The 25,851-nt window shown below is 44.2% G+C and overlaps 1 protein-coding gene and 1 long non-coding RNA gene across 2 annotated transcripts in view; one reads left to right on the top strand and one right to left on the bottom strand.

Annotated features, from left to right (window-relative positions):
* The window catches only part of BGN (biglycan), a 208,927-nt gene that overhangs the window by 10,933 nt on the left and 172,143 nt on the right, over positions 1 to 25,851 (bottom strand). Inside the window, exons 5-6 of the mRNA XM_068248334.1 lie at positions 13,644 to 13,754; positions 6,959 to 7,052 (exon numbers count right to left, since the gene is read on the bottom strand). Coding sequence (XP_068104435.1) covers positions 6,959 to 7,052; positions 13,644 to 13,754 — 205 coding nt within the window. The remainder of the gene's footprint in view (positions 1 to 6,958; positions 7,053 to 13,643; positions 13,755 to 25,851) is intronic.
* Positions 20,994 to 25,851, top strand: part of LOC137527648 (uncharacterized) — a 59,129-nt gene continuing 54,271 nt past the window's right edge. Inside the window, exon 1 of the long non-coding RNA XR_011023191.1 lies at positions 20,994 to 21,047. This is a non-coding gene — a long non-coding RNA (uncharacterized lncRNA). The remainder of the gene's footprint in view (positions 21,048 to 25,851) is intronic.

Below are 25,851 nucleotides of genomic sequence, written 5' to 3'. Positions count from 1 at the left end.
ACTCTTTTGTATCAAATATGCACTGAGGTTTTAATTTTAGTTTGGTACCTTCCGGTTACTAATCTAAGAAGCTAGTATTCGTAAATTGTGGAGCACTCCTCAATGCGAAGAAAGGTGATGTGCCACGGTAAACCCAGCTGCACTCCAGGTCATTCAACAGTGATATCCACGATAACCGGCACCATCAATAAATATATGCTCTTTTATTTTTGCAGAAAATGCATTACAGCAATCCAAGCAACGTTTCAGGGCAGCCGCCCCTTTATCAAGCTATGCTGTCAATGTACAAACATACAATGAATTCACTTCTCAATTTATACGCCAGTATAGGCAGCCTAGAGCCAATTACACAACACTATTAGGTCATCTGACCCGTCTCTAAGGTCCCACCTCATGCGGACCTGATAGAGAACTTCAGGGCTAAGGCTGCTATTGGAGGATTCAAACCTCCAACCCACCCCCGCCCCATACCTCTCCAACGGCTGCGAGCACCGGCTCCTCCCCTGGTGCTGGGTCCTCTCTGCAGCCACTCCCAGCAGGCCGCCACAACGGCGGACCTGATGGGGAACTTTGGCCGCATGACGCACAGGAGCGGGGCTAAGCCCTGCCCCTTGCGTCTCCCCAGCAACCACAGACGCCGGCGGCAGGATACGCCGCAAGCGCTGTGAGATGTAAACAAAGGAGGTGTCAGCAGTCGCAGCCAATGGAAGGAGACCTCTCCACGCAACACTACGCATGGCAGCCGTATAGCATAAATCACAGAGTACACACATAAGTACATGGACGACCTCTAGAAGGAGATCAACCAGGTAGAGGTTCAAGGTAGCATCCATAATTCATTTCTATTCATTCATAATGTGAAACTGTCGTGGCATTGAGAGACTGATGTCCAACTACAACACAACCACCAAATAGCATGACACATGGGCACCCAATCAAAACGATAGATATACATAAATCACGCTATGTCATATTAAAGCTACAAATCACAGTAGCCCCAAAAAAGGGGAATTAAGAAACCTCTTAAAAGCTGGACAGAATGGAACTTGTGGGCCGAGTAAATAAAACAATCAAATAAATGGCAACAGATCTAACTCTCTATTTAGGCCCCGCGGTTCCATTGTGTCCAGCTTTTTAATCCAAAAAGCCTCTCTGTACAGTAATTTTTTTAATCTGTCTCCTCCTCTCCTAAGAGGCCCAACTTGTTCAATAATCATAAATCTTAATTGACTCACATGATGTCTAGCCTGCTGAAAATGATAAGCAACCGCCTGGTCAGTCAAAGATTCCCTAATCGCATGTTTATGGGATGACAAACGTTTTTTAATCTTCTGAGTGGTCTGTCCTATGTACAGTAAACCGCACGGACACTTGAATGCATACACAACATAACTAGAATCACACGTGAAACAATCCCGTATTTTAAATTTAGTACCTTTATGGGGGTGTTGAATTTGATCCCCCCTAATGACTGAATTGCAGTGTACGCAATTCATGCATGGATATGTCCCTCTGCGACTGGATTTTGACTGATCCTGCGGGCTGGAGTCTGCTCTTACCAACTGGTCACGTAAATTGGGGGCCCTTTTATAAGAGATAAGTGGAGGGTTTTTAAATTGTAAAATATCAGGAAAGCTGTCAGAAAGTAAATACCAGTGTTTTTTAATAATTTTAGCTATATCATCACTTCTTGTGTTATATCTTGTTACAAATGGTATTCTCTCCTTGACATCTCTCCGTTGGACACCAACTCTAGCACCACCTTCCATAACCCTAGATCTCGCCCCTTGAACTATGTCTTTAGGGTATCCTCTCTGAATATCCTCTGTGTCTTTACCCCATCATCATCCACTATTCTATGGACTCTCTGAAATTGTCCCACTGGGACGGATCTCCTAGTAGCCCACGGATGGAAACTCCCAAAATGCAACAGGGAGTTCACATCCGTGGGCTTGATATAGAGATCCGTGACCAGTTTCCGATCCCTGCACATAACAAGTGTATCCAAGTAACTAATCTGTTCTGTAGAACTATGGGTCGTGAGTCTAATTTCAGGACACCTCTGCATCAGTTGTTCCACAAACTCAAGTAGGGTCGAATGCGGCCCCGCCCACACGCAAAAAACATCATCAATATAACGAAACCATTGTACTGCATGCTTTTGAAACAATTGGTTAGAATAAACAAACATATCTTCATACACTCCCATGTAGATGTTTGCGTAGGACGGGGCCACATTCGACCCCATAGCTGTGCCCCTCATCTGCATATAAAACTGTTCTTCAAACCTAAAATAATTACATTTAAGCACTATCTCAAGTAAAGTGCAGATGAACCGTATCTGTTGTACAGATAAATCAGATGCCGTTTCTAGCATATATTGCACTGCTTCCAAACCCCCCTCATGGGGTATGGACGTGTATAAGCTTTCAACGTCCATAGTAACTAATAACCATCTATCTTCTAGTGGGGGCATATTTCTAAGAATATTCAAAAACATCTGTGTGTCCTTGAGATATGACTTCAAAGAAGCCACATATGGTCGAAGTACTTGATCTAAATATTTAGCTAGTGGGGCCAAAACAGAGTCCATTCCAGCGACTATTGGTCTACCCGGGGGATTGTCCAAGCTTTTGTGTATCTTCGGACAGATATATATTACTGGAGTTACAGGAAAGGGCTGTATTAAAAATTCTGCCAGCTTCTCATCAATAATGCCCTGGGACCTGGCTGTAGATACAACTTCACCAACTTTCTCCTGAATGTCCTTTATGGGATCACATGGTATCAATTTATACGTTGTCACATCAGCCAATTGTCGTAACACTTCCTTTCGATATTGATTAGTATCCATAACAACTATGGCCCCGCCTTTGTCAGCGGGCTTGATTGTAATAGCCACGTTATTCATCAACTCCTTAATAGCCATTCTCTCTGCTTTGTTAATATTAGAGCGGACTTGTAAACCCACATGGTTAGATTTCTTCATCAGAAGGTCCACTTCCTCCTGTACTTTTTTGATATATATATCGAGTATCTGACATGAACCTGGTTGGAATTTACTTTTAGTCCGTAACGCTGTATCCCGTAGGCTAAGGACATCTGTTTCAGTAGTTTGAGCCCGCGTATTCTCATAGGGTCTCGGAATTGAAAAGAAATATTTCAATTTTATGGCTCTAAAGAACCGTTGCAGTTCAATATCTATCTCCAATGGATCTGGGAAGTTGGTAGGTGAAAAGGACAGGCCATAGTTGAGGGCAGACCAGGCGGTTGCTTATCATTTTCAGCAGGCTAGACATCATGTGAGTCAATTAAGATTTATGATTATTGAACAAGTTGGGCCTCTTAGGAGAGGAGGAGACAGATTAAAAAAATTACTGTACAGAGAGGCTTTTTGGATTAAAAAGCTGGACACAATGGAACCGCGGGGCCTAAATAGAGAGTTAGATCTGTTGCCATTTATTTGATTGTTTTATTTACTCGGCCCACAAGTTCCATTCTGTCCAGCTTTTAAGAGGTTTCTTAATTCCCCTTTTTTGGGGCTACTGTGATTTGTAGCTTTAATATGACATAGCGTGATTTATGTATATCTATCGTTTTGATTGGGTGCCCATGTGTCATGCTATTTGGTGGTTGTGTTGTAGTTGGACATCAGTCTCTCAATGCCACGACAGTTTCACATTATGAATGAATAGAAATGAATTATGGATGCTACCTTGAACCTCTACCTGGTTGATCTCCTTCTAGAGGTCGTCCATGTACTTATGTGTGTACTCTGTGATTTATGCTATACGGCTGCCATGCGTAGTGTTGCGTGGAGAGGTCTCCTTCCATTGGCTGCGACTGCTGACACCTCCTTTGTTTACATCTCACAGCGCTTGCGGCGTATCCTGCCGCCGGCGTCTGTGGTTGCTGGGGAGACGCAAGGGGCGGGGCTTAGCCCCGCTCCTGTGCGTCATGCGGCCAAAGTTCCCCATCAGGTCCACCGTTGTGGCGGCCTGCTGGGAGTGGCTGCAGAGAGGACCCAGCACCAGGGGAGGAGCCGGTGCTCGCAGCCGTTGGAGAGGTATGGGGCGGGGGTGGGTTGGAGGTTTGAATCCTCCAATAGCAGCCTTAGCCCTGAAGTTCTCTATCAGGTCCGCATGAGGTGGGACCTTAGAGACGGGTCAGATGACCTAATAGTGTTGTGTAATTGGCTCTAGGCTGCCTATACTGGCGTATAAATTGAGAAGTGAATTCATTGTATGTTTGTACATTGACAGCATAGCTTGATAAAGGGGCGGCTGCCCTGAAACGTTGCTTGGATTGCTGTAATGCATTTTCTGCAAAAATAAAAGAGCATATATTTATTGATGGTGCCGGTTATCGTGGATATCACTAATCTAAGAAGCTAGGAACGCTCAGACAGGAATGTGGGCTCTGTCAAAAGACGGAGCCCAAATTACTATAAAACAGCGTAATTTGGCCGCCAGCAATAGCAGGATACTTTTACTATAAAAACAGCGTAATTTGGCCGCCAGCAATAGCAGGATACTTTTACTTTAAAAACAGCGTAATTTGGCCGCCAGCAATAGCAGGATACTTTTACTATAAAAACAGCATAATTTGGCCGCCAGCAATAGCAGGATACTTTTACTATTATGAACAGCGTAATTTGGCCGCCAGCAATAGCAGGATACTTTTACTATAAAAACAGCGTAATTTGGCCGCCAGCAATAGCAGGATACTTTTACTATAAAAACAGCGTAATTTGGCCGCCAGCAATAGCAGGATACTTTTACTATAAAAACAGCGTAATTTGGCCGCCAGCAATAGCAGGATACTTTTACTATAAAAACAGCGTAATTTGGCCGCCAGCAATAGCAGGATACTTTTACTATAAAAACAGCGTAATTTGGCCGCCAGCAATAGCAGGATACTTTTACTATAAAAACATCATAATTTGGCCGCCAGCAATAGCAGGATACTTTTACTATTGTGAACAGCGTAATTTGGCCGCCAGCAATATCAGGATACTTTTACTATAAAAACAGCGTAATTTGGCCGCCAGCAATAGCACCATACTTTTACTATTAAGAACAGCGTAATTTGGCCGCCAACAATAGCAGGATACTTTTACTATAAAAACAGCGTAATTTGGCCGCCAGCAATAGCAGGATACTTTTACTATAAAACAGCATAACTTGGCCGCCAGCAACAGCTGGCAGCCGAATTATGCCTTTCCCCTGAGTCCACGGTAGCCTGGAGGGGGAATGGTAATTAATGCCACTGATACTTTCGTAGGAGAAGGGTGACCCATTTTTGGAGTTTGCCATGCGCCCCAATTTCCCGGCGCCATTTTTGAATGCATGCGGGAGACATTGTGGCACTCTTGCTAACAATGCGCTGCTTGTTATACCCAGAAATGTCTCTATACAGTGGGCAACCACAGTGGCAAGATATAGCAATCTAGTTTTAATTCCAATAATAGGAAAGTGATGACAAATACAGTGTAGAGAAAGCCGGTAGCCTAGTGAGGGAGCTACTGTATAGTTCTGTAACTGGAGGTCTTTAAGGACACAAGAGATAACATTGTGATCCAGATATGGAATTTATTCTCAGAGCACAGTCACTTAATTGAGAGCAGAGACTGCGGGTGGGAAACCAGAATGTAATTATTCGGTTATTCCTCCTTTGTATATTGCTTTAGGAGTAATATATTTACCACTCTGCACATTAAGAGGATTTCTTTTCCTGTTTAAAACAATCTGCACAAATTAATGTCAATGCGGACTTCCTTGGAAACGAGAGGGAAGAGTAATAAGGGCCAGTCCATTTAGATGCTGATTTCTTGGTGACATCATTTCCCTGCAGACTGCTTGTGATGGTCTGAGGACAGAAAGTTTCTGGTAATGAAGTTATTATATTGTACATACTGTATAGATACAGTGCTGACACATTTACTGGAGTGTTTAACTGAGGACATCAAACGGTTCTCATCGATAAGCTGCCCATACAATGCTCGATTTTTCAGGACCATTTACCTTCCCATCCAATAATTTTATTAAATCTGAGGAGAAATGGTGCTGCAACATGGCCAACCAATCGATCTTTGGCTCAATTTCTGGATGAAATTGGTTGAAATGATTGATTGGAAATGCTGGAAAATCTCAGTTCCAAAACTTTGATAGATCTTAAAGTGACTCAGAGATGAATAAAAAGCATGTTTTTTACTTACCCGGGGCTTCCTCCAGCCCATAAGCACGGATGCGTCCCTTGCCGTCCTGTTCCGGTAAGCTGCTGTGTGACGTCAGCAGGGGGCCGTCTGTGCATGCGCAGACCTTCTGCGCAAGCACAGAAGGCCCCGGCTGACGTCACTCAATCAGACTGAGCCCGACTGAGCCGTCTACTAGTGTTTGATTGAGGCTGAATGGACAATTCCTGCCAGACCGCGGGAGGCACACGTGAGGACGGCGAGGGACGCATCTGTGCTTATGGGGCTGGAGGAAGCCCCGGGTTAGTAAAAAACAGGCTTTTTATTCATCTCTGGTTTTCTTTAAATGGGTCATAAACATACAAGTGTGGCCATTAGGATCTTCACAGCCATAACATGTGTAGCCACAAAAACACCTGATCTGGAGTATCAGAGGAAGGGTGGGTTAGTAGTAGGGGTCCTCCTAACACCTCTGCCCCCCCCCCCCCCTGCAGTCACAGGGACTGCTCCCCTCTAGTTGTGCCCCTGCACTCGAGCATAAGACGACAGTAGACACAAGCAGGGCTGTCCACAGTTGGGCTTTTTGAGAGCCAACTAGCTAAAGCATCCAGCACAGGGCTGGCAAATGAAGTAGTACCCAGAAGATATTTTCCTTCACATAGAGGCGTGCATGCAGGGAATTTTTCAATGAAAACTAAAAACAAAACCTGGTCACTTGTATATTATTGCACCGGTCATATTCTGCCAACCATGCTCATTTCTTACCTGTATAAATTTGGTAATTGACTAAAATCTCCCATTTCAACGGCCTGAATCTTGTTGTGGTCCAAGTGAAGCTCGTTTAGGGAAGTTGGGAGACCTGGCAACAGATACACACAAAAAGTAGACATTTTACTTTTGTTAGTATAGTTGTACAATTTTTCTGCACAAAGCAAAACCATTGTAAAGTCAATTATATTATTATTTTTCATTTATGTGGCACCGGGGGCCATTTCTGGCCATTTTGGCACCCAAGGCAAGGCAGCTGTTGCCTGCCACTACCCCCTAAACTTATACCGTGTAAACTCGCGTATAAGCCGAGGTACCCACTTTTCCCTCAGAAACCAGGAAAAGGTGATTGACTTGCATATAAGCCCCCTATCGAACATAGCCCCATCCACAGTAGCCAGATATTCTGCTAATACAAGTCAGCTCCCCTCCCCATAGCCAGATGTGCCCAAGGATGATACAGCTGTGTCTCAAGATGCCACTAGATGGTGTCATAGATATAGCGATTGCCACACAGGAAGAATCCCCGATCATTGCACCGCTGACATGTTGCCTGCACACTCTGCTCCACATGCCGGGGGACACAGGTAGTCTTGAGCAGCACACTCTGCTCATCACCATGTTGCAGGGGATGGGGGGCATGGACACAACAGAAGAGCAGGATCACTAGTGCATGTTCATTATGCACCTCTGCCAGTAATAATACCTGCTCTACTGTCCGTTATGCTCCACTGACTTGGATATAAGCCAGGGGGTAACTTTTCAGCACATTTTTTTTGTGTTGAAAAATTAGGCTTATACGTTAATATAAGATTTAGAGGAAGTCAGTAGCCAACATTAATTGGCTTTGCAGACAGCAATGAAAAATTGAGGGGTTAGATACAAACATACTGTTTCTCAAAACAAGTCTATAAAGGATATCCACACACTATGGGGCACACTGCATGTTCCATGAGTAGGCAGATCCTCAGGCTGACAGACATAGGAGGAGGAGGAAGCGACCAGGACTGAGCCTGTGCTGTGCACAGAGCACCTCTATGCAGCAGGTGGAGGTAGCCAGAAGGGAGCGTGCACAGCATACACTACACAGAAGAGAGACACAGACCAGTGCAGCTGCAGCAAGAGACTGAGCTGTCAGGATCTCCTCTCTGCGTCTCTTGAACTGCTGGGCCCCTATTTACGGCCCCACGCAGGACATACCCACCGGCATGGCCAGATGGATCAGGGATCACCGCCAACAAATCATCATTTCCCTGCTCCATCTAGCTGAATCTGCAGTCGTCATTTGTATTTACACGTTCGCAGCAAAACCCGGGCAAGCCAAAGAGGATCGGATCGATCCTCAATGACTTAATCAGACATGACAGTCATTCAAAAACAAATGATCACTGTTGTTAAACATCGTTTAACACATTTTCATTCAACATTGCAATATCGTAAAAAAAGTTTGTCACGCAAAATCATTCACAAAAAATCTTTAGTGGGTATGTACCTTTAGTTACAGTGGGATGCGAAAATTTGGGCAACCTTGTTCATTGTCATGATTTTCCTGTATAAATCGTTGGTTGTTAAAATAAAAAATGTCAGTTAAATATATCATATAGGAGACACACAAAGTAATATTTGAGAAGGGAAATTAAGTTTATTGGATTTACAGAAAGTGCGCAATAATTGTTTAAACACAATTAGGCAGGTGCATAAATGTGGGCACCGTTGTCATTCCAAAACCTTTAGAATTAATTATTAGAACTCAAATTGGTTTGGTAAGCTCAGTAACCCCTAACCTACATACACAGGTGAATCCAATTATAAGATTGGAGCTCCTCTTTTAATTTTCTCTGAAAAGTAGCAACATGAGGGGATCAAAACAACTCTCAAATGACCTGAAGAGAAAGATTGTTTACCATCATGGTTTAGGGGAAGGATACAGAAAGCTGTCTAAGAGATTTCAGATGTCTGTTTCCACAGTTAGGAATATTGAGGAAATGGAAGACCACAGGCTCAGTTCAAGTTAAGGCTTGAAGTGGCAGACCAAGAAAAATCTCGGATAGACAGAAGCGATGAAAGGTGAGAACAGTCAGAGTCCACCCACAGACCAGCACCAAAGACCTACAACATCATCTTGCTGCAGATGGAGTCACTGTGCATCGTTCAACCATTCGGCACACTTTACACAAGGAAATGCTGTATGTGAGAGTAATGCAGAGGAAGCCTTTTCTCCACCCACAGCACAAACAGAGCCGCTTGAGGTATGTTAAAGCATATTTGGACAAGCCAGCTTCATTTTGGAATAAGGTGCTGTGGACTGATGAAACTAAAATTGAGTTATTTGTGCATAACAAGGGGCGTTATGCATGGAGGAAAAAGAACAGTAAAATATAATGGTGGTTCCCTCATGCTGTAGGGCTGTATGGCCAGTGCAGGGATTGGGAATCTTGTCAAAGTTGAGGGACACATGGATTCTACTCAGTATCAGCAGATTCTGGAGACCAATGTCCAGGAATCAGTGGCAAAGCTGAAGCTACGCCGGGGCTCGATCTTTCAACAAGACAACGACCGTAAACACTGCTCAAAATCCACTAAGGTATTCATGCAGAGGAACAAGTACAATGTCTGGAATGGCCATCTCAGTCCTCAGACCTGAATATAATTGAAAATCTGTGGTGTGAGTTAAAGAGAGCTGTCCATGCTCGGAAGCCATCAAACCTGAATGAACTGGAGATGTTTTGTAAAGAGGAATGGTCCAAAATACCTTCTACCAGAATCCAGACTCTCATTGGAACCTACAGGAAGCGTTTAGAGGCTGTAATTTCTGCAAAACGAGGATCTACTAAATATTGATTTCATTTCTTTTTTGTGGTGCCCAAATTTATGCACCGGCCTAATTTTGTTTAAACAATTATTGCACACTTTTTGTAAATCCAATAAACTTCATTTCACTTCCCAAATATCACAGTGTGTGTCTCCTATATGATATATTTAACTGACATTTTTTATTGTAACAACCAACAATTTATACAGGAAAATCCTGATGATTAACAAGGTTACTCAAACTTTCGCATCCCACTGTATGTCTACACATGTATGTGAACAGTGAGTAATTTATAACTGTTATGAGCTAATTGCACTGTATGGCCTCCATTTGAATATTTTTTTATAGATTTTTTTATCCTCAACACAATGTTTATTATGAATTACTTGATCTTTCTTTCTCTTGGAGTCTTCAAAATCGAATATATACATGTGTGGTGCATTGCTTGGAAGAATCTGAATTTTCATTAAACCAAAAATAACGATTAGAATTCTCAAATCAAAATAAATAAATAAATTGTATGGTATGTAGCCACCTTCAGGTACCCATGCTATTGCCTTCCCTAAATACAGAGTACACAACAGCAGGAGGGCATGAACCTATCTACCTGCAGTACTTCCTCATGCCTGATCATGCACTTCAGCCTCCTGAGGTCTCCCTGCTGTCACCACATCATTGTTATTCACCGGCATGGACAAGTTGATGTCACATGGCAGCAGGCACCAGAAGCAGTGACACAGTTCAGGGAAACATTGACACTGGACACATAGACTGGGGAGGAGGATAGAGGTATGACAGAACAGGTGAGTTACTTACCTCCACTTGCAGTTCTGTTTTAAAACCTCCAGGGCCACCCCCTCTGACAAGCCCCTGTGCGTCACCAGCCCCGCCCCCCACTTCCTATGCAGTCATGGGAGCACTGAGTCTATGTAATACCTTTGTACGCATATCCAGGCTGTCTAGTTTTATTACAGATGGCAACCTCCATAACCTTCTCACTTCAGATGTCCTTTTAATGCTCCACCCCAGAAACTGATGATTTCCTAGGTGTGTGTAAGAACTATGCTGCAAAACTTGTTGCTGTCTGTCTGTAAGATTCCTATTTAGCAATGTAAAATAAAATACCTGGAAAGGAGCCCAGACACTCGCTATTTCCTGCATGACTGACCACCTGTGCTACAAGCTGCAGTCTTTTGAAAGGGATTCAGTCCATGCCTTCCCCCTTGCAGTCTGAACAGTGGAAATTATGTAATATGGGCATCAGTAAAAGCCACTCCCACAAAGCCTGAAAATTCACTGCTGTACTAAACTAGGATTTTGGGCTGCAGAAACCTTATTTCCCACAAAAAAGACACAATTTGAGCACACACACTAACACAATTAAGGTATTATATGGTATTTTTAGATCTATGTCTGGAGATCGAGTTAAAAGTTGGAAGTAAGAAAGTTGAAAGCTCAGTAAGGATTTTACTACAGAGTGTGTCCATAAGCATTGTCAAAGATGGATTAAGATGAAATGAGGCCTTAGGCAAGGTAGTAGCTTTGGCTCTACCTTATGGTGCTTTTGTTAATCTGAGATGGGAGAGAGGTCAAAGAAAGCGGCAGTTGGGCCTTGTGGATGATCATACTCTGAGCATTATTGATTACTTTTCATACAGAAAAGCGGTTGACTAGATCATAGCCATAGCAGTGGAGTATTGTACCATGTTAGCCATCAGGGTCAGTATACAGGAATCAGGTCTGAGGAAGGCTTCATAACCGAAAACGTACTCCTTTTCTTCCAAGTTAGCCAATTAATGGTATCATCCTGATTCAAAACTTCTTTCTTTTAGATCATTGACCAAAGCTGATTTTTGTTAAAATCCGCCATGTTGTCAAAGAAAACCCTATATGCAGATGTCTGTAGCTGGCAAAGAAGGCACATGTGTTCCTAAGCCCAGCTAAACTATTTCAGAACCTCTGAATGAATGATAATGCAGTAACATGTGGACAGCTTATGCCTGCATTCTCCTGGTAATGAATTAAGTACTAAGCGCTGGCCTTCATGGTCATAAAACTCACATGATCATAAAACTCACTAAATGCCTTAAAATGTAGCAACAAGGGCAGGCCCAAAAATACACTTGTTTCCAACGTGGCTGATTTGTCCTAACATACATGCGTTACAAAATAAAGGGCACTTTTATTACTACAAGCTGTTAATATGTGTCTGAGCCAAACACTTCCTAAGGTTGTAAAACGTCAATTACAATCTCATTGGGTTTGTTGACAAGTCCCGATAAAAGAAGACATTTTACCCAAATTGTAAGTGTTCCATTGGGATGGAGCTGATTTGGGATAAACATGGGTTCATGTTAAGGTGTAACTGCAGTGATAAAGTCAGATATAAAAGGTGTTGAAAAATGCTTCCACCCAGTGGTGTAGAAATAGGGATGTAGATGTTGTGATCGTGGTAGGAACCCTGGAACAGAGATGTCCACTAGGGGCCCTCCTTCAACCAATGAATTCGCTTTTAAATGGTGCTAAACTGGTAAGAACACCTCTACATGGTAATGATGATTGTAACAAAATTGTTCCTCTCTCCACTTCTCCACCTTAAAGGGAGCTGAATCAAGTAAAGTTATTTAAAATAAACACAAGATGTACCAGCAACTTGATAATACATACTTTCCTTGCCATGTTCCTCTCAGAAGCTCACCATTTTCTTCTAAAAACAATTCCTTCCAGTTCTGATTAGATCTAGTTAAAACTAAAAGCCTTAGGGCTCTTTTCCACTAATCAGTTTCTGTCAGTTATACTGTAACTGAAAGGACAACTGATGTGCAAGGTAATGTCTATGTTTCCCCATGGCTCAAGTAAGTGATATTACAGGTTAATGGAGTGCTGATCCAGAAGCTGTTAGAGGGTCATCACCATTTTTAAAATGGAGGAGAGTATTCCATCAATCACAGTGGGCAAACGGGATGCGGGAGTGGAGACAAAGATTGCTGAGTAGACTATGTGGTAGGTAAGTATGATGTGTATATGTTTATTTTGACTTTTCTTTATCAATTCAGGTTTGCTTTAAGGCCTGTGCCCACCGAAAATTAACTGATCCTGATCCCTTGGTTGACTTTGCAGTGCTGAGGATGCCCGACGCATCACTAGCCTGCAGGCTAGCGATGCATACGGTTGTTATGCGGAGGGTGGTGGAGGGAGGACGGAGTCAGGGTCGGGCCGAGGCATAGGCTGGAGAGGCTCCAGCCTCAGGGCACAGTGTAGGAGGGGGCGCACAATTCATTCAGCTGTCATTCCTAATTGTGTTTGAAGCAGAAAGAAATAAGAAAAGGAGATACATGGAAGTGACTACAAGCCAGATAACTAGAGATTAAGGTGTTGGGGGCCCTGGGGTGCCTCTTAGTCTAATAGCAATCAGTGTGTGACGGCTGGGGTGAGAGGGATGGAGGGGGGCGCACTTTGCTGTCTCAGCCTTGGGTGCTGGAGGATCTTGTCCCGCCTCTGGACGGAGTGGCATGTTTGTGGTGTCATGTGGCAGAGAGGAAAATGCGCTTGACTGAAGCAAGCAAGCAGGGTTCCCAAGATGCGTTTTACTCCAAACAAATGTGTCATCTTCAATTTAAATAACGGTTTTATTTAGTACCGTATTGGGAACAGTATAATTGGGCAAAGCAGGTCCCCAGGATGCACCCATTGGATGTGCTTCTCAGTGTGTCAGTAGGAATCCTGTAAAATCAGTACTTGTAGGTGGAACTGCTCTGGCAGCAGGAACGTCACAGGTAAGTATCATATAAGACAAGTACCCTAATTATAACAAAACATTCTGTTTAGTTTCCTTGGCGGCAGGCTATTGATCTTGGTATTTGACATTACCTTTAGGGATGCCGGTCAGTTTGGCTTCAGAGATACGTAGGTAGTTGAGTTTCAGTCCGTTGAATGCTCCAGATTCAATACCTCCATTTTCAAGAGGGTTGCCTCCCATTTCTAGAAGAACATAAGCAATTAAAGTTGGAAACACTTGCTACAAATTCGGTTTGATTTTTCAGTATTATTCAGCAGGGTACAGGATAAATAATAAAACATCACATCCTCCCATTTGTGACCCTATATGTACAATTTTAGGAGCATAATTGTATATACTGAATGGAAAATGTAGTGCAGCCGGGATGTACCATGAAGTCCTTTGCGATCTATGATCTGTATTGGCCTCCACCTTGCCGAATCCTAACACCACCCTCTCTACCCTGTGACTTTCCCTAACCCTAACCACCCAAGTTCAAACTCCTAACACCTTCACACAAAGGCTATCCCCTCCATGTTTTTCCTTAGTAACCTCCAGATATCATTCATCCCAGAACCTTTACTCCTTCCAAAAGACCCCTTTGTCATCCAGCTTGGCCACCTCCTCACTCTTTTGCATCCAGGACTTCTCATGAGTGTCACCTCTCCTTTGGAACTCTCTCACACAGCCTGTCTGTCAGCCTCTAAGCTTAGAAATTCTCAAATGTACCCTCAAGACAGTCTTATTCAGACAAGCTTATAACTTGCTATAGCTAGAATTTAATGCTCACTATCTCATCTTTTTACTACTTCGTCTACACCTCTGGTGTCTCCACCCACTACCCTAGATTGTAAGCTCACAAGGGCAGGGACACCCCCCCCCCCTTTCCATGGCTAACATTAACATTTATCCCTTCCTGGCTCTTTTTCAATTCACACTTTCCCCTAAATTTTCTCCTAGGAGATTTCTCAGGTCAATAGTATAACTGTTTTGAACAATGAAGAACTAATTTCCAACATATTGGTGTGAGTCATCATAGATAGGAGGTAAGATAGCTTTCTATGTATTTATTCTTTATATGTATGCTGAGTCATCCCAGAATACACATCCATGGGGCACCCAGGGCTGGATTTGTACTCTTTCCTGCCCCAGGTCTCTGTCAGCAGCCGTCCCCCTTCAGTATATGTAGCCAGATGTCTCCCCCTCTCCACTATAGTTAGCATGATGACCCTTACCCCTCCCTCTAGTACAGGTAGCCCATTGACCCTTACCTCTAGTATAGGCAGCCAGTTGACCCTCCCCCCACCTTCAGTATAGGTAGCCAGATAACCCTTCCCCCTCTTCCAGTTTAGATAGCCTGATGATCTCCACCTTTTGATGACCCCTCCCCCCTTCCATCTAGTATAAGAAGCCAGATGCCCCCCCCCCCCTCCCTTCCATATAGATAGCCTGAAGTGGCATGGCCTATGTGGCCTTGGCTTAAATCCGGCCCTGGGCGCGCCTCATCAAAAATACTACCCTGTTGTCATTTAGACACCTCTACAAGAGGTGATAATCTTTGCTATTTGTAGTCATATAAAAGAAGAAAAGAACGCAGGAGGAGAGCGACTGCCCAGGTCCAGATTTATCTGGAGAACTTAGGGGGAACGGTTTAAATCTGAAGAACTTAGAGGGAACGGTTCATTTCCCACAGGCCATATATGGTGGTTGCAGGACTGCAGCCCATGTCTGTGAGCATTCATTACCCACAATTCTGCACTTATACAAATCGCCTAATGATACTGCACCATTAGGCTCCTGGTTTCCCTTCATCCCACTAGCACTAGGACCTCCTCTCTTCCCCGCCCCCCCCCCCTTTGGTTTAGAGAAATATGTGGAACCTGATCTACAGACAGCCTAAATGTCAAGTTATGCTCACTAATAAAATATTCTCTCAAATGTCTGACTAACCCTAACATGACATTTTCAACTAACCTTAACCTGTTAACCTCCTTAGCGGTAATCCGCAGTCAGGCTCGGGAAGGAAATCGTCAGCTCAAAGCAGTAATCCCGTGCCTGAGTGAGTTATATTTTTTCCCCCTTGTTTTTAGGGTCCAAAAGCTTGTGAAAAAAATGCACGGCTTTTAGACCCTAAATCTGGAAATAATCATCCTTAAACAATGATCAACCCTAACCAAGGGTTTAAAACACATTCAAAAGAATAAAAACAGGTTTGGCTCAAACCAGGACCTCTAACCTAGGTTTCAATCTACTGTGAGGCCTTGTTCACATCTAAAATCGAAATCACAAATGCAAGCGTTTTGCGATTTTGTGCGCAAATTTTTTTAGCGCCTCCCGGCGCTTGCCTGTGCGCTGCAATTTTTTTTAAAGCACTTTTCTAAAGCGTTTTTGCAGAGTGATTTTTTTTAATTCACTCCCTGAAGCAAGTCAGGAAGTGAACTATTTGACCCGGAAAAGAATAAATACAATGGGCTTGATTCACAAAGCGGTGCTAACAGCACGCTGGTGAAAAGCCCTTTATCACGCCTAAACTCAGTTTAGACGTGATACGTTTAGGCGTGATAAGTTTAGGCGTGATAACTATAGCACCAACTGGGTTAGCACTGCAGTGCACAGCTGATCAAAAGTTTTGAGCTAGCAAAGTCTGGTGCACTTCGGATAGAGTTGAATGGCCCTGCTTTGCGTTCGGGACTTTGCGCGCGATCTAAACTTATCTAAACTTATCACGCCTAAACTTATCACGCCTAAATTGGCTTTTCACCAGCGTGGTGCAGTGGTTATCACGCCTAAAGTCTCTAACTGGGTTAGCACCACTTTGTGAATCTAGCCCAATGTATTTATTCTTAAAATGTCCTGCACCCTGCTGAAGCGATTTTGAGAGCGTTTTGCGCTCTTCCTATACCTTCCATCAGAGCAAAATCGCCCCCAAAATGGTACAAGCACCGCTTTGCGCTCCGCGCTGATACGAACTTTCTCATAGAGATTAATTGCACAGGCATTTTGTGGCCGGTTTTGAAAATCGCCTCTGCTTGAAAAAAGGCTGAAAACGCCTAACCCATGCACTACACAGTCTATATCAAAATTAACCTATCTCTAAACTGACCTAGGGCATAACACCAATTCACTCCTAACCTTACTACTATCATAATATGCCTAAAGCCCTATCTACACCATACAATCTTTTGTCCGATTCGATTCATTGATTCGATCTTGATTCAATCCGACATGTCCGATTGGGATTCGATTCAATCCAATTTGCCATTGTTTTGCAATGGCAAATTGAATCGAATCTAATCCCGATTGGACATGTCGGATCGAATCAATGAATCGAATCGGACAAAAAATTGTATGGTGTATATGGGGCTTAATGTGATGAATAGGGAATACTTATCTAGTTCCAATGTGGCTCAAATCTGCACATTGATAAATAATACTGTAAAGTGGTGCTTTTACAAAATTCATAAAATAACGGAAACCCCCCTCCCCCCCATCATTCAACCAGGAAACCAATGATGTGTCAGGTTGGCAAGCAGTCTGAAAAGTATATACATAAAATATATGGTTACATAAATGTAATGGCAGAAAAAGCGAAGCCTTTTTGATAAGGCACAAGCATTTGCATGAACAGTACACTAGCTGAGGCAAGAAGCAGCAATTTTAGGGAGAGATCATTAGCTACAATGCACTGCAGGAGTCCGGGAGAGATATTCTGCTGGGAAACCATTCAGACCGGGGTATCCAGTTTCTGTATACAGCAGGAATCAATCAAGAGAAAACTGCCCATTACATCCTCTAAACCAGAATCAGTACTGACAACAGGATCAACCAAGAGCGTACGTTAAACAACTGTGCTGAAAAAAGTGGCGCAGGGTAATGCCAATGATGACATCTTGCTTCTGGGATTATTAACGTTTTAGAAATGTCCTAATTTCCTAAACCGTCAAATAACCTTAGTAACAAAATGTCATCATTGGCATCTGCATACATTACCTGGTTCCAGCGATCACATCTTCTTCATTTCCTGGTTTGTGTGCAGGAGTCCTGCAGCCAACAGATCACCATGCGGGGAATGAAGCCACATGGTGATTGGCTGGCAAGCTATCTAGGAAGTGGAGGAGACGCGATCATCCGGGACCAGGTAATGTATACCTACGCTTCTGCCTACCCTCACACTGAACCCTCCCTCTACCTAACCCTAAAACCTCCCAGGTGCCTAATCCCAGGGCAGCCATCGGGGGGGGGGGGGGGGGGGGCAACTGACACTGCAGTGAGGGGCCCAGGGCTTCAGATACCGGGGCACCACCTATAGTTGAATATCTATACTCGGGTACCTGTATCTTGCTGGCCTATACAGATGCGCCAGCTATACCAGACTACCTATACTGGGGGTATCTACACCAGGCTACCTATACTAGGGCACCACCTATAGCTGGCTACTTATACTGGGGGAACCTATGCCTGGATACCTATTCTAGGCGGGCACAGCAACCAGTGGGTGGACCCAGGGAGGGGGGCCCAGGCCTGATGATGTGTGAGGGGCCCCAACATTCCTGGTGGCGGCTCTGCCTAATCCTAACCACTCCACCCTCACTGCCTAACCCTAACCATTCCACCCCCACTGCCTAACCCTAACCACTCCACTCCCACTGCCAAACCTTTTACTATTGCCGCCTATGGCAGCACCATTTTTATTGGCGCTTGTCCTGCACCATTTTTATCTGCTCCACAACTAAGAGCCCATTGTCAGTTTTATATATAGTATTATTGCACTCCCATTCCTTTAACATAGAGACATAGCATCTGAAGTATGGGCTGAGGATCTGAAAGATATAATTATAATGGACAACTGACTTAACTTTTCATATGTTAGCATACCATTTGCAGCAAGCAATATCGCTGGCTCAGTTTTTACAGCAAACCTGAGGTGAAACCTGAAAGAAAATACAGATAATTACCTAGATAGTGGAAAGTCTCTGGATCCTCCAGATACTTCCTGTCTTTTCTTTGGCCTCTCTTTTCTGCTGCTATGACTTTTGGTAATCTGGTCATTCATCGCCAGTCGTAGGCTTCTGCGCATGCGCATGGTATTACTTAGAGTGACCAGACGTCCAGGATTGACCGGGATGCGTCCCGGATTCAGGGTCCGCTGTCCCAGGCAGCATGAGGTCCCGGGAAATGTCCCGCTTTCAGCAGCGGGACGTCCCGGCCTCGGGACTCTGGCCACTCTATCCTCATGAACTGGCAGCGGCGTCTATAGACGCCGTGCCAGTTCATTGCCTACAGCCCCGCTCCAGCCTCCTTAGTCTTCCGGTGTCTGTTCTGACACCGGCAGGCAAGCAGGGCTACGGCAAGATGGCTGCCGGAGCCCTGTACTGGAGACTATTTGTGTCTCCAGTACAGGGCTTCGGGCGCCATCTTGCCATAGTCCTGTCAGCGCGGGAGACAAGAGCAGGAGGAAGGTGGTCCCGGGAGCAGCGCGCCAGAGGCCGGAGACTTCTGCCAGGTGAGTAAATGCTTTCTTTTCCAGGTGAAATGTTTGCCTGCATTGCGTTTCTTTTCTGGTGAAATGTTTGCCCGCATTGCGTTTCTTTTCTGGTGAAATGTTTGCCCACATTGCGTTTCTTTTCTGGTGAAATGTTTCCCCGCATTGCGTTTCGTTTCTGGTGAAATGTTTGCCCCCATTGCGTTTCGTTTCTGGGGAAATGTTTGCCTGCATTGTGTTTATTTTCTGGTGAAATGTTATAATTGCGTTTCTTTTCTGGTGAAATGTTTGCCCGCATTGCGTTTCTTTTCTGGTGAAATGTTGCCCGCATTGCGTTTATTTTCTGGTGGTGAAATGTTTGCCCGCATTGCGTTTCTTTTCTGGTGAAATGTTTGCCCGCATTGCGTTTCTTTTCTGGTGAAATGTTGCCCGCATTGCGTTTCGTTTCTGGGGAAATGTTTGCCCGCATTGCGTTTCTTTTCTGGTGCAATGTTTGAACGCATTGCGTTTCTTTTCTGATGAAATGTTTGCCCGCATTGCGTTTCTTTTCTGGTGAAATGTTTGCCCGCATTGCGTTTCGTTTCTGGGGAAATGTTTGCCAACATTTCGTTTATTTTCTGGTGAAATGTTTGCCCGCATTGCGTTTATTTTCTGGTGAAATGTTTGCCCGCATTGCGTTTATTTTGTACTGACATGTTGCCCGCATTGCGTTTATTTTGTACTGACATGTTTGCCCGCATTGCGTTTATTTTGTACTGACATGTTGCCCGCATTGCATTTATTTTGTACTGACATGTTTGCCTGCATTGCGTTTATTTTGTACTGACATGTTTGCCCGCATTGCGTTTATTTTGTACTGACATGTTGCCCGCATTGCGTTTATTTTGTACTGACATGTTTGCCCACATTGCGTTTATGTTGTACTGACATGTTTGCCCGCATTGCGTTTATTTTGTACTGACATGTTGCCCGCATTGCATTTATTTTATACTGACATGTTGCCCGCATTGCGTTTATTTTGTGCTGACATGTTGCCTATTGCGTTTATTTTCTGGTGTCCGGGGAAACTGTTAATTGCATTTATTATTTAATGGTCATAGATGGCTATGTTTGCTGCCTTGTGGTTACGGTATACTATTAGCATCACACAGTTTCTGCACACCCATGATGCAAAGTCTCGTTTTGTCCACATCATGGCGTAAACACTGCTTTCCTATGCCTCGCTGTTACATCATTATGTTAGCTCCGCCCATACAATGTCATGGCCACGCCCATTTTCACGCGCCACAACCCCCCCCCAGTCTTCGTCGCTGCGCGCTCCTCAATCCTCCCCACTTTTCGCCCCCCTGCGCCCCCCCTCCCCGTCCCAGGTTGGACCCACAAAAATCTGGTCACTCTATATTACTGCACAGGCTCAGAATGCCCCTGTCTGTGGGAGCACAACAAGGGGTGCGTGCGTGGGCGTGGCCAACCTGCGCATGCGCAGAGAAGTGCGGCTGGACGGATTGGGAGGCATAGTGCAAGAAAGGAGGGGCCAAAGAGGACAACGTGGTAGGCCACAGTGCTCATGGGGCTGGAGGAAGCCCCAGGTAACTATAAATAGACGTAGTTTCAACATCTCAGATTCACTCTGAGCCTCATTAAGATTTATCTTTTAAAAAAAAATAATAAACATTCAAAGAAAACCCCACCTATCATCAGTACATACTTTTTCTCTAAGAGCATGGCTGTGCAGTGCTGTGGGGGTCCTGTCTGTGTTGTGACACCACTCAATGAGTCACACACAATGCTTCTGGCTGTGTGCCTGGCCTGCTCTCTGTCTCTCCTCCTCCCATCAGCCCTAGCAGCACAGTGTTGGGAAGTGAGGAGGTGACATGGGGGGGGGGGGGGGGGGGGCAGAGCTGAGCTAGTGGTGGACAGCAAGGAAACAGGAACTAGAAACCACCAGCTCAGGGAGGCGGGACAAAGAGGAGAACAGAGACTGTTGCAGCATGAAGTGACCAGCCCGGGCAGGGTAATGTAACATACATACATTACCACACAACACAAGTGCACATGCAACCCCCCCCCCCCCACACACACACACACACACACACACACACACACACACAAACAGGTGGGTAGGGAGAGATAGAAAGAGCCGGGATGCAGGAATGGATGAGGGAAACTTTCAGTACATTACTGCAGCAGCTGGGGCCCAGTTTGTGTGACTCTGTGTTCACTGGGCCCTAGAATTAACTGGGCCTCCCTCCTGTCATATCTCTGATGGGCTGTAGGCAGCCCCGCCCTGGTGTCTCATGATCCTCCCTCCCTTATAGAGTTACCTGGTGTTTAGTGGTCATCCTTCCCTCCCCTATACAGTTCCCTGGTATCTAGTACCCTCCTCTCTCCTACCCCTATACAGTTCCCTGGTATCTAGTACCCTCCTCTCTCCTACCCCTATACAGTTCCCTGGTGTCTAGTGCCTCCCCTTCCCTCCCTCCCCTATTCAGTTCTCTGGTGTAGAGTGGCCCCTCTCCCTCCCCTGTACTGTTCCTGGTGTCTAGTGCTTTCCCTCTCCCTCCCCCATATGGCCTCCCTTGTGATCTAGGGCTTCACCTCCAATATGGCCTCCCTTGTGGTTTAGAGTGGGTCAAAAATAATGCATAGATCAAACATAGATTGTCCAGCAAGCTCATGCTGAACTAGAACTTATAAGAGTGTGTAAGGGGCTAAAAAAAAATACCAAAAAAGCCCTTTTACTAAAATGCTATGCAAAACATAAATTTGCCTTTTTAAAACTGAAGATATTTGCAATTATTCAGTTTGGAGCGAGCGTATGATGTCTCCCACAATGCACTGGTGAAGATGCAAACCGTCTCTTTGTTGTCCCTGTAAGCTAAACACACCTCCAGAACAGTTTGCATATTCAGCAGTGATGCATTATGGTAGACATCATACGCTCACTCCAAACTGAATAATCGCAAATACCTGGTTTAAGAAGGCAAACGTCTTTTTTTGTAAAGCATTTAGTAAGAGGGATTTTTGGTCCTTTTTAGCCCCTTACACATTCCTGGAAGTTTTGGTTCACCATGAGCTTGTTGGGCACTCTGTAACTCTGGGTGTTTCAGGTCCTACCCCATAGACCCACATTAATCCAAGCCGTGCACTGATGAGGACAAATCAGTCTGAAACAATCTCTATGCATGTTGGATTATTGTGGCTCTAAAATTAACCCATTCAGGTTCCGTGGTTTTCACGAGAGAAATGTTCACCTCCCATTCATTAGCCTATAACTTTATCACTACTTATCACAATGAACTGATCTATATCTTGTTTTTTCCGCCACCAATTAGGCTTTCTTTGGGGGGTACATTTTGCTAAGAGCCACTTTACTGTAAACGCATTTTAACAGGAAGAATAAGAAAAAAATGGAAAAATTCATTATTTCTCAGTTTTCAGCCATTATAGTTTTAAAATAATACATGCCTCCATAATTAAAACTCACGTATTGTATATGCCCATATGTCCCGGTTATTACACCGTTAAAATTATGTCCCTATCACAATGTATGGCGACAATATTTTATTTGGAAATAAAGGTGCATTTTTTCCATTTTGCATCCATCACTATTAACAAGTTTAAAATAAAAAAAATATAGAAATATTTCATCTTTACATTGATATTTAAAAAGTTTAGACCCTTAGGTAAATATTTACATGTTTGTTTGTTTTTTTTTACTGTAATGTTTTTTTTTATTTATAGTAAACATTTTATTTGGGTAGTTTTGGGAGGGTGGGGGGTAAACAATAGATTTATAATGTAAATGTGTATTGATTTTAATTCATTTTTATTTTCAGGTGTAGTATTACTTTTTGGCCACAAGATGGCGGCCATGAGTTTGTTTACATGACGTCACTCTAAGCGTAACACACGCTTAGAGTGGCGCATCAGGCAGTGAATGGCCAGAAAAGGTGCAGCTTCCGAGAGAAGCTGTCGCTTTTTCAGCGGGGGAGAGGAATCAGTGATCGGACTTCATAGTCCGATACATTGATTCCCTGACTACCGAATCCGCGGCCGGGAGTGCGCGTGCACGCGCGCGATCGGCCGCGGGGGCGCGCGGTAGCGCACATGGTTTCTGGACGTAGTTTCTACGTCCAGAAACCAAAATAGGTTAACAAGCTCACACATCATTGCATCTTAGTGGTTCTGAAGGTGTTTAGTTTACAGGGACAACAAAGGGACGATTTACATATTCAGCAGTGATGCATTGTGGGAGACCAGATATGCTCACTACAATCTCAATAATCACAAATACCTTCTGTTTTAAGAAGGCAAACGTGTGTTTTGTCAGAAACATGTGATCTGCATGCTTGTACGGGGTCTGTGGCTAAAAGTATTAGAGGCAAGTAGGCAACGGATCAAAAGGACAACCAGGCAATCTGAACTGTTTAAAAGGAAATAAACATGGCAGCCTTCATATGCCTCTCACTTCAGATTTACTTTAATAAATAATACTTTGAATGATTTCTTATCTGGATTAGATGGTGCATGCCGTATATACTCGAATACAAGTCGACCTCGTATATAAGTCGACTCCAATATTCAACCCTCTTAAGCTGGAAAGTTTTATTGACTCAAGTGTAAGTCTATCCAGCAAAGTTAACAGCTGCACTTGGGGACCAGGAGGGGTTAATGACTGCACTGCATACAGTACATTGCAGCCATTTATGCAGCCCAGCATTTCCCCCCCCCAGCTCCTTTCCTTGTTAATTGTTGTGGCCAGGACTTTCAGACCTGTGTTTTCTTGGCATTTCCTTTCCTCATAGTATCACTTTCAAATGGGTAAATTGCTGGTAATCGGAATGTCACTAATAGTACACACATTACTCAGTGTGCTCAGTGTTGCCAGTGACTCGTGTATAAGTCGACCCCTATACTTTTATGAAGCGAATTGGACCTAAATTTCTAGACTTATACTCAAGTATATACAGTATTTCTGGTACTTTACGTTTATGAGTGTGTGTGTGTGTGTGTGTGTGGGGGGGGGGGGGGTCTGGAATAACCACTTGGTCACATAGCCGTTAGTTTTGCTCTCCTCGTGTTGTACATTCTGACGGTTGAAGACTGGAACGCAGTGATGTATGATGGGATCATGGCGTATGAGGGGCCATTTTTCCCTGGAATGTTGGTCTGTGTGTATTTTATCATCCTCTTGATTTGTGGTAACTGTATCCTGCTGCACAGCAATGATATTGAACTAGCTACGCTCAGTAAAATGACATTTCACAAAGTTACATGTAAGTTTTCACTACCCGTTGTGCAGGCCATCCACTGTTAGATTTTTAGGTAGATCAGGTAAGCAATCAGCATTTACCTAAAAATGCTCATTACCTGAATTACCACCTTGCAACACTAGATATCTGAGCAGATTACGGCAGAGATTTGATTGAGGCAGGGAACACACTTGACTGCTTTCGTACGCGTTCTCTGCACAGAATAACTGAGAACTCATGTTAATCAATGGGCTAGTTCACACTTAAAGGGCTTGATTCACAAAGCGGTGCTAACTGTTTAGCACCGGTGTGCTAAACAGTTAGCACGTGAAGTGCCGTTCGCGGACTTTTGCGCACGCAAAGTGCAGCGATTCGCGCGATCGCAGACTTTTGCGCACGCAATTTGCGGCAAATTGCACACACAAAAGTCCGCGATCGCGCGAATCGCAACACTTTGACCACGCAAAAGTCAGCGAACGGCACTTCACGTGCTAACTGTTTAGCACACCCATGCTAAACAGTTAGCACCGCTTTGTGAATCAAGCCCAAAGTGTTTTTCGCGCACAGAAAAAAAACCTGGCATTCTGTATCATGATTCTGCACATTCGTCAGTTTTCTATATCAATTACATTAGCTGCTGTGAAAAACCACGCGTGTTTTCCTGCATAGAAACACAGTTGGAGTGCAGAAAAGGTACGCGGAAAAACGCGCACAGAAAACTGAAAGACAAGTGTGCTCCCTGCTTGAATACTGAATGGAATGTGACCATCGCTTGCTTTGTACTGCTCAAAGCAGCCATTGATTGTGCACCGTTCCCATACTGCACTCTGGACGCACTTCATCAAGAAAAAAAACACCATTCTCAATCAACAAAAATCGATCAAGCGGGCCAGGGGCGTAGCAATAAGGGTTGCAGCGGTAGCAACCGCATCAGGCCCCTTGGGCCAGAGGGGCCCCGAAGGGCCCTCCCTCAACTACAGTATTAGCTCTCTAATGGTCCTGTGCTCATAATTATCACTACTATAGATACTTTGAATAGTGGTAATCATAAACAAGCTGCTCCCATCCCCTTCTTGTACAGTACCTCTGACACTGTAGTTGCCATTGGCAGGTTTTGGTGCGCCGTATCAATTTTTATGTATAGAGTGCTTGGGGGGCCCCATTGTAAAACTTGCATCGGGGCCACCAGCTCCTTAGCTACGCCACTGAAGCGGGCCTTCAGTTTTGATTGTTATCATATACACTGTTTTGGCTAATAGCAGCAACAGCATTGCAGCAACAGCGTCTTCCCTTAACAAAAACACTGTAGGCTATTTCTGTACATGCAGCTGCAGTATAAATCCCAGTCTGCATTCCTTGCCTGTATTTCCAACCCCTTGCCGTAATAACACTGGTATATGTATAAATGTGGCCAGAGAAATTAACTGTAAGGGGGTCAGGGGGATACAAAGATTGCTGCTATAGACTCCCATTATAAAAGCCGTGATTTGCGGCAAAGAGAGGAAATGTGGCCACCGAGTCTATGTAAATTGCGGCTTTGCATGGCAGGTGTGGAGGTAAAGT

Source organism: Hyperolius riggenbachi, chromosome 8, assembly GCF_040937935.1.
Source record: "Hyperolius riggenbachi isolate aHypRig1 chromosome 8, aHypRig1.pri, whole genome shotgun sequence".
In the NCBI taxonomy this organism is placed as follows: Eukaryota; Metazoa; Chordata; class Amphibia; order Anura; family Hyperoliidae; genus Hyperolius; species Hyperolius riggenbachi.
The sequence above is the reverse complement of the archived record's forward strand: the minus strand, read 5'-3'. Positions and strand labels throughout refer to the sequence as shown.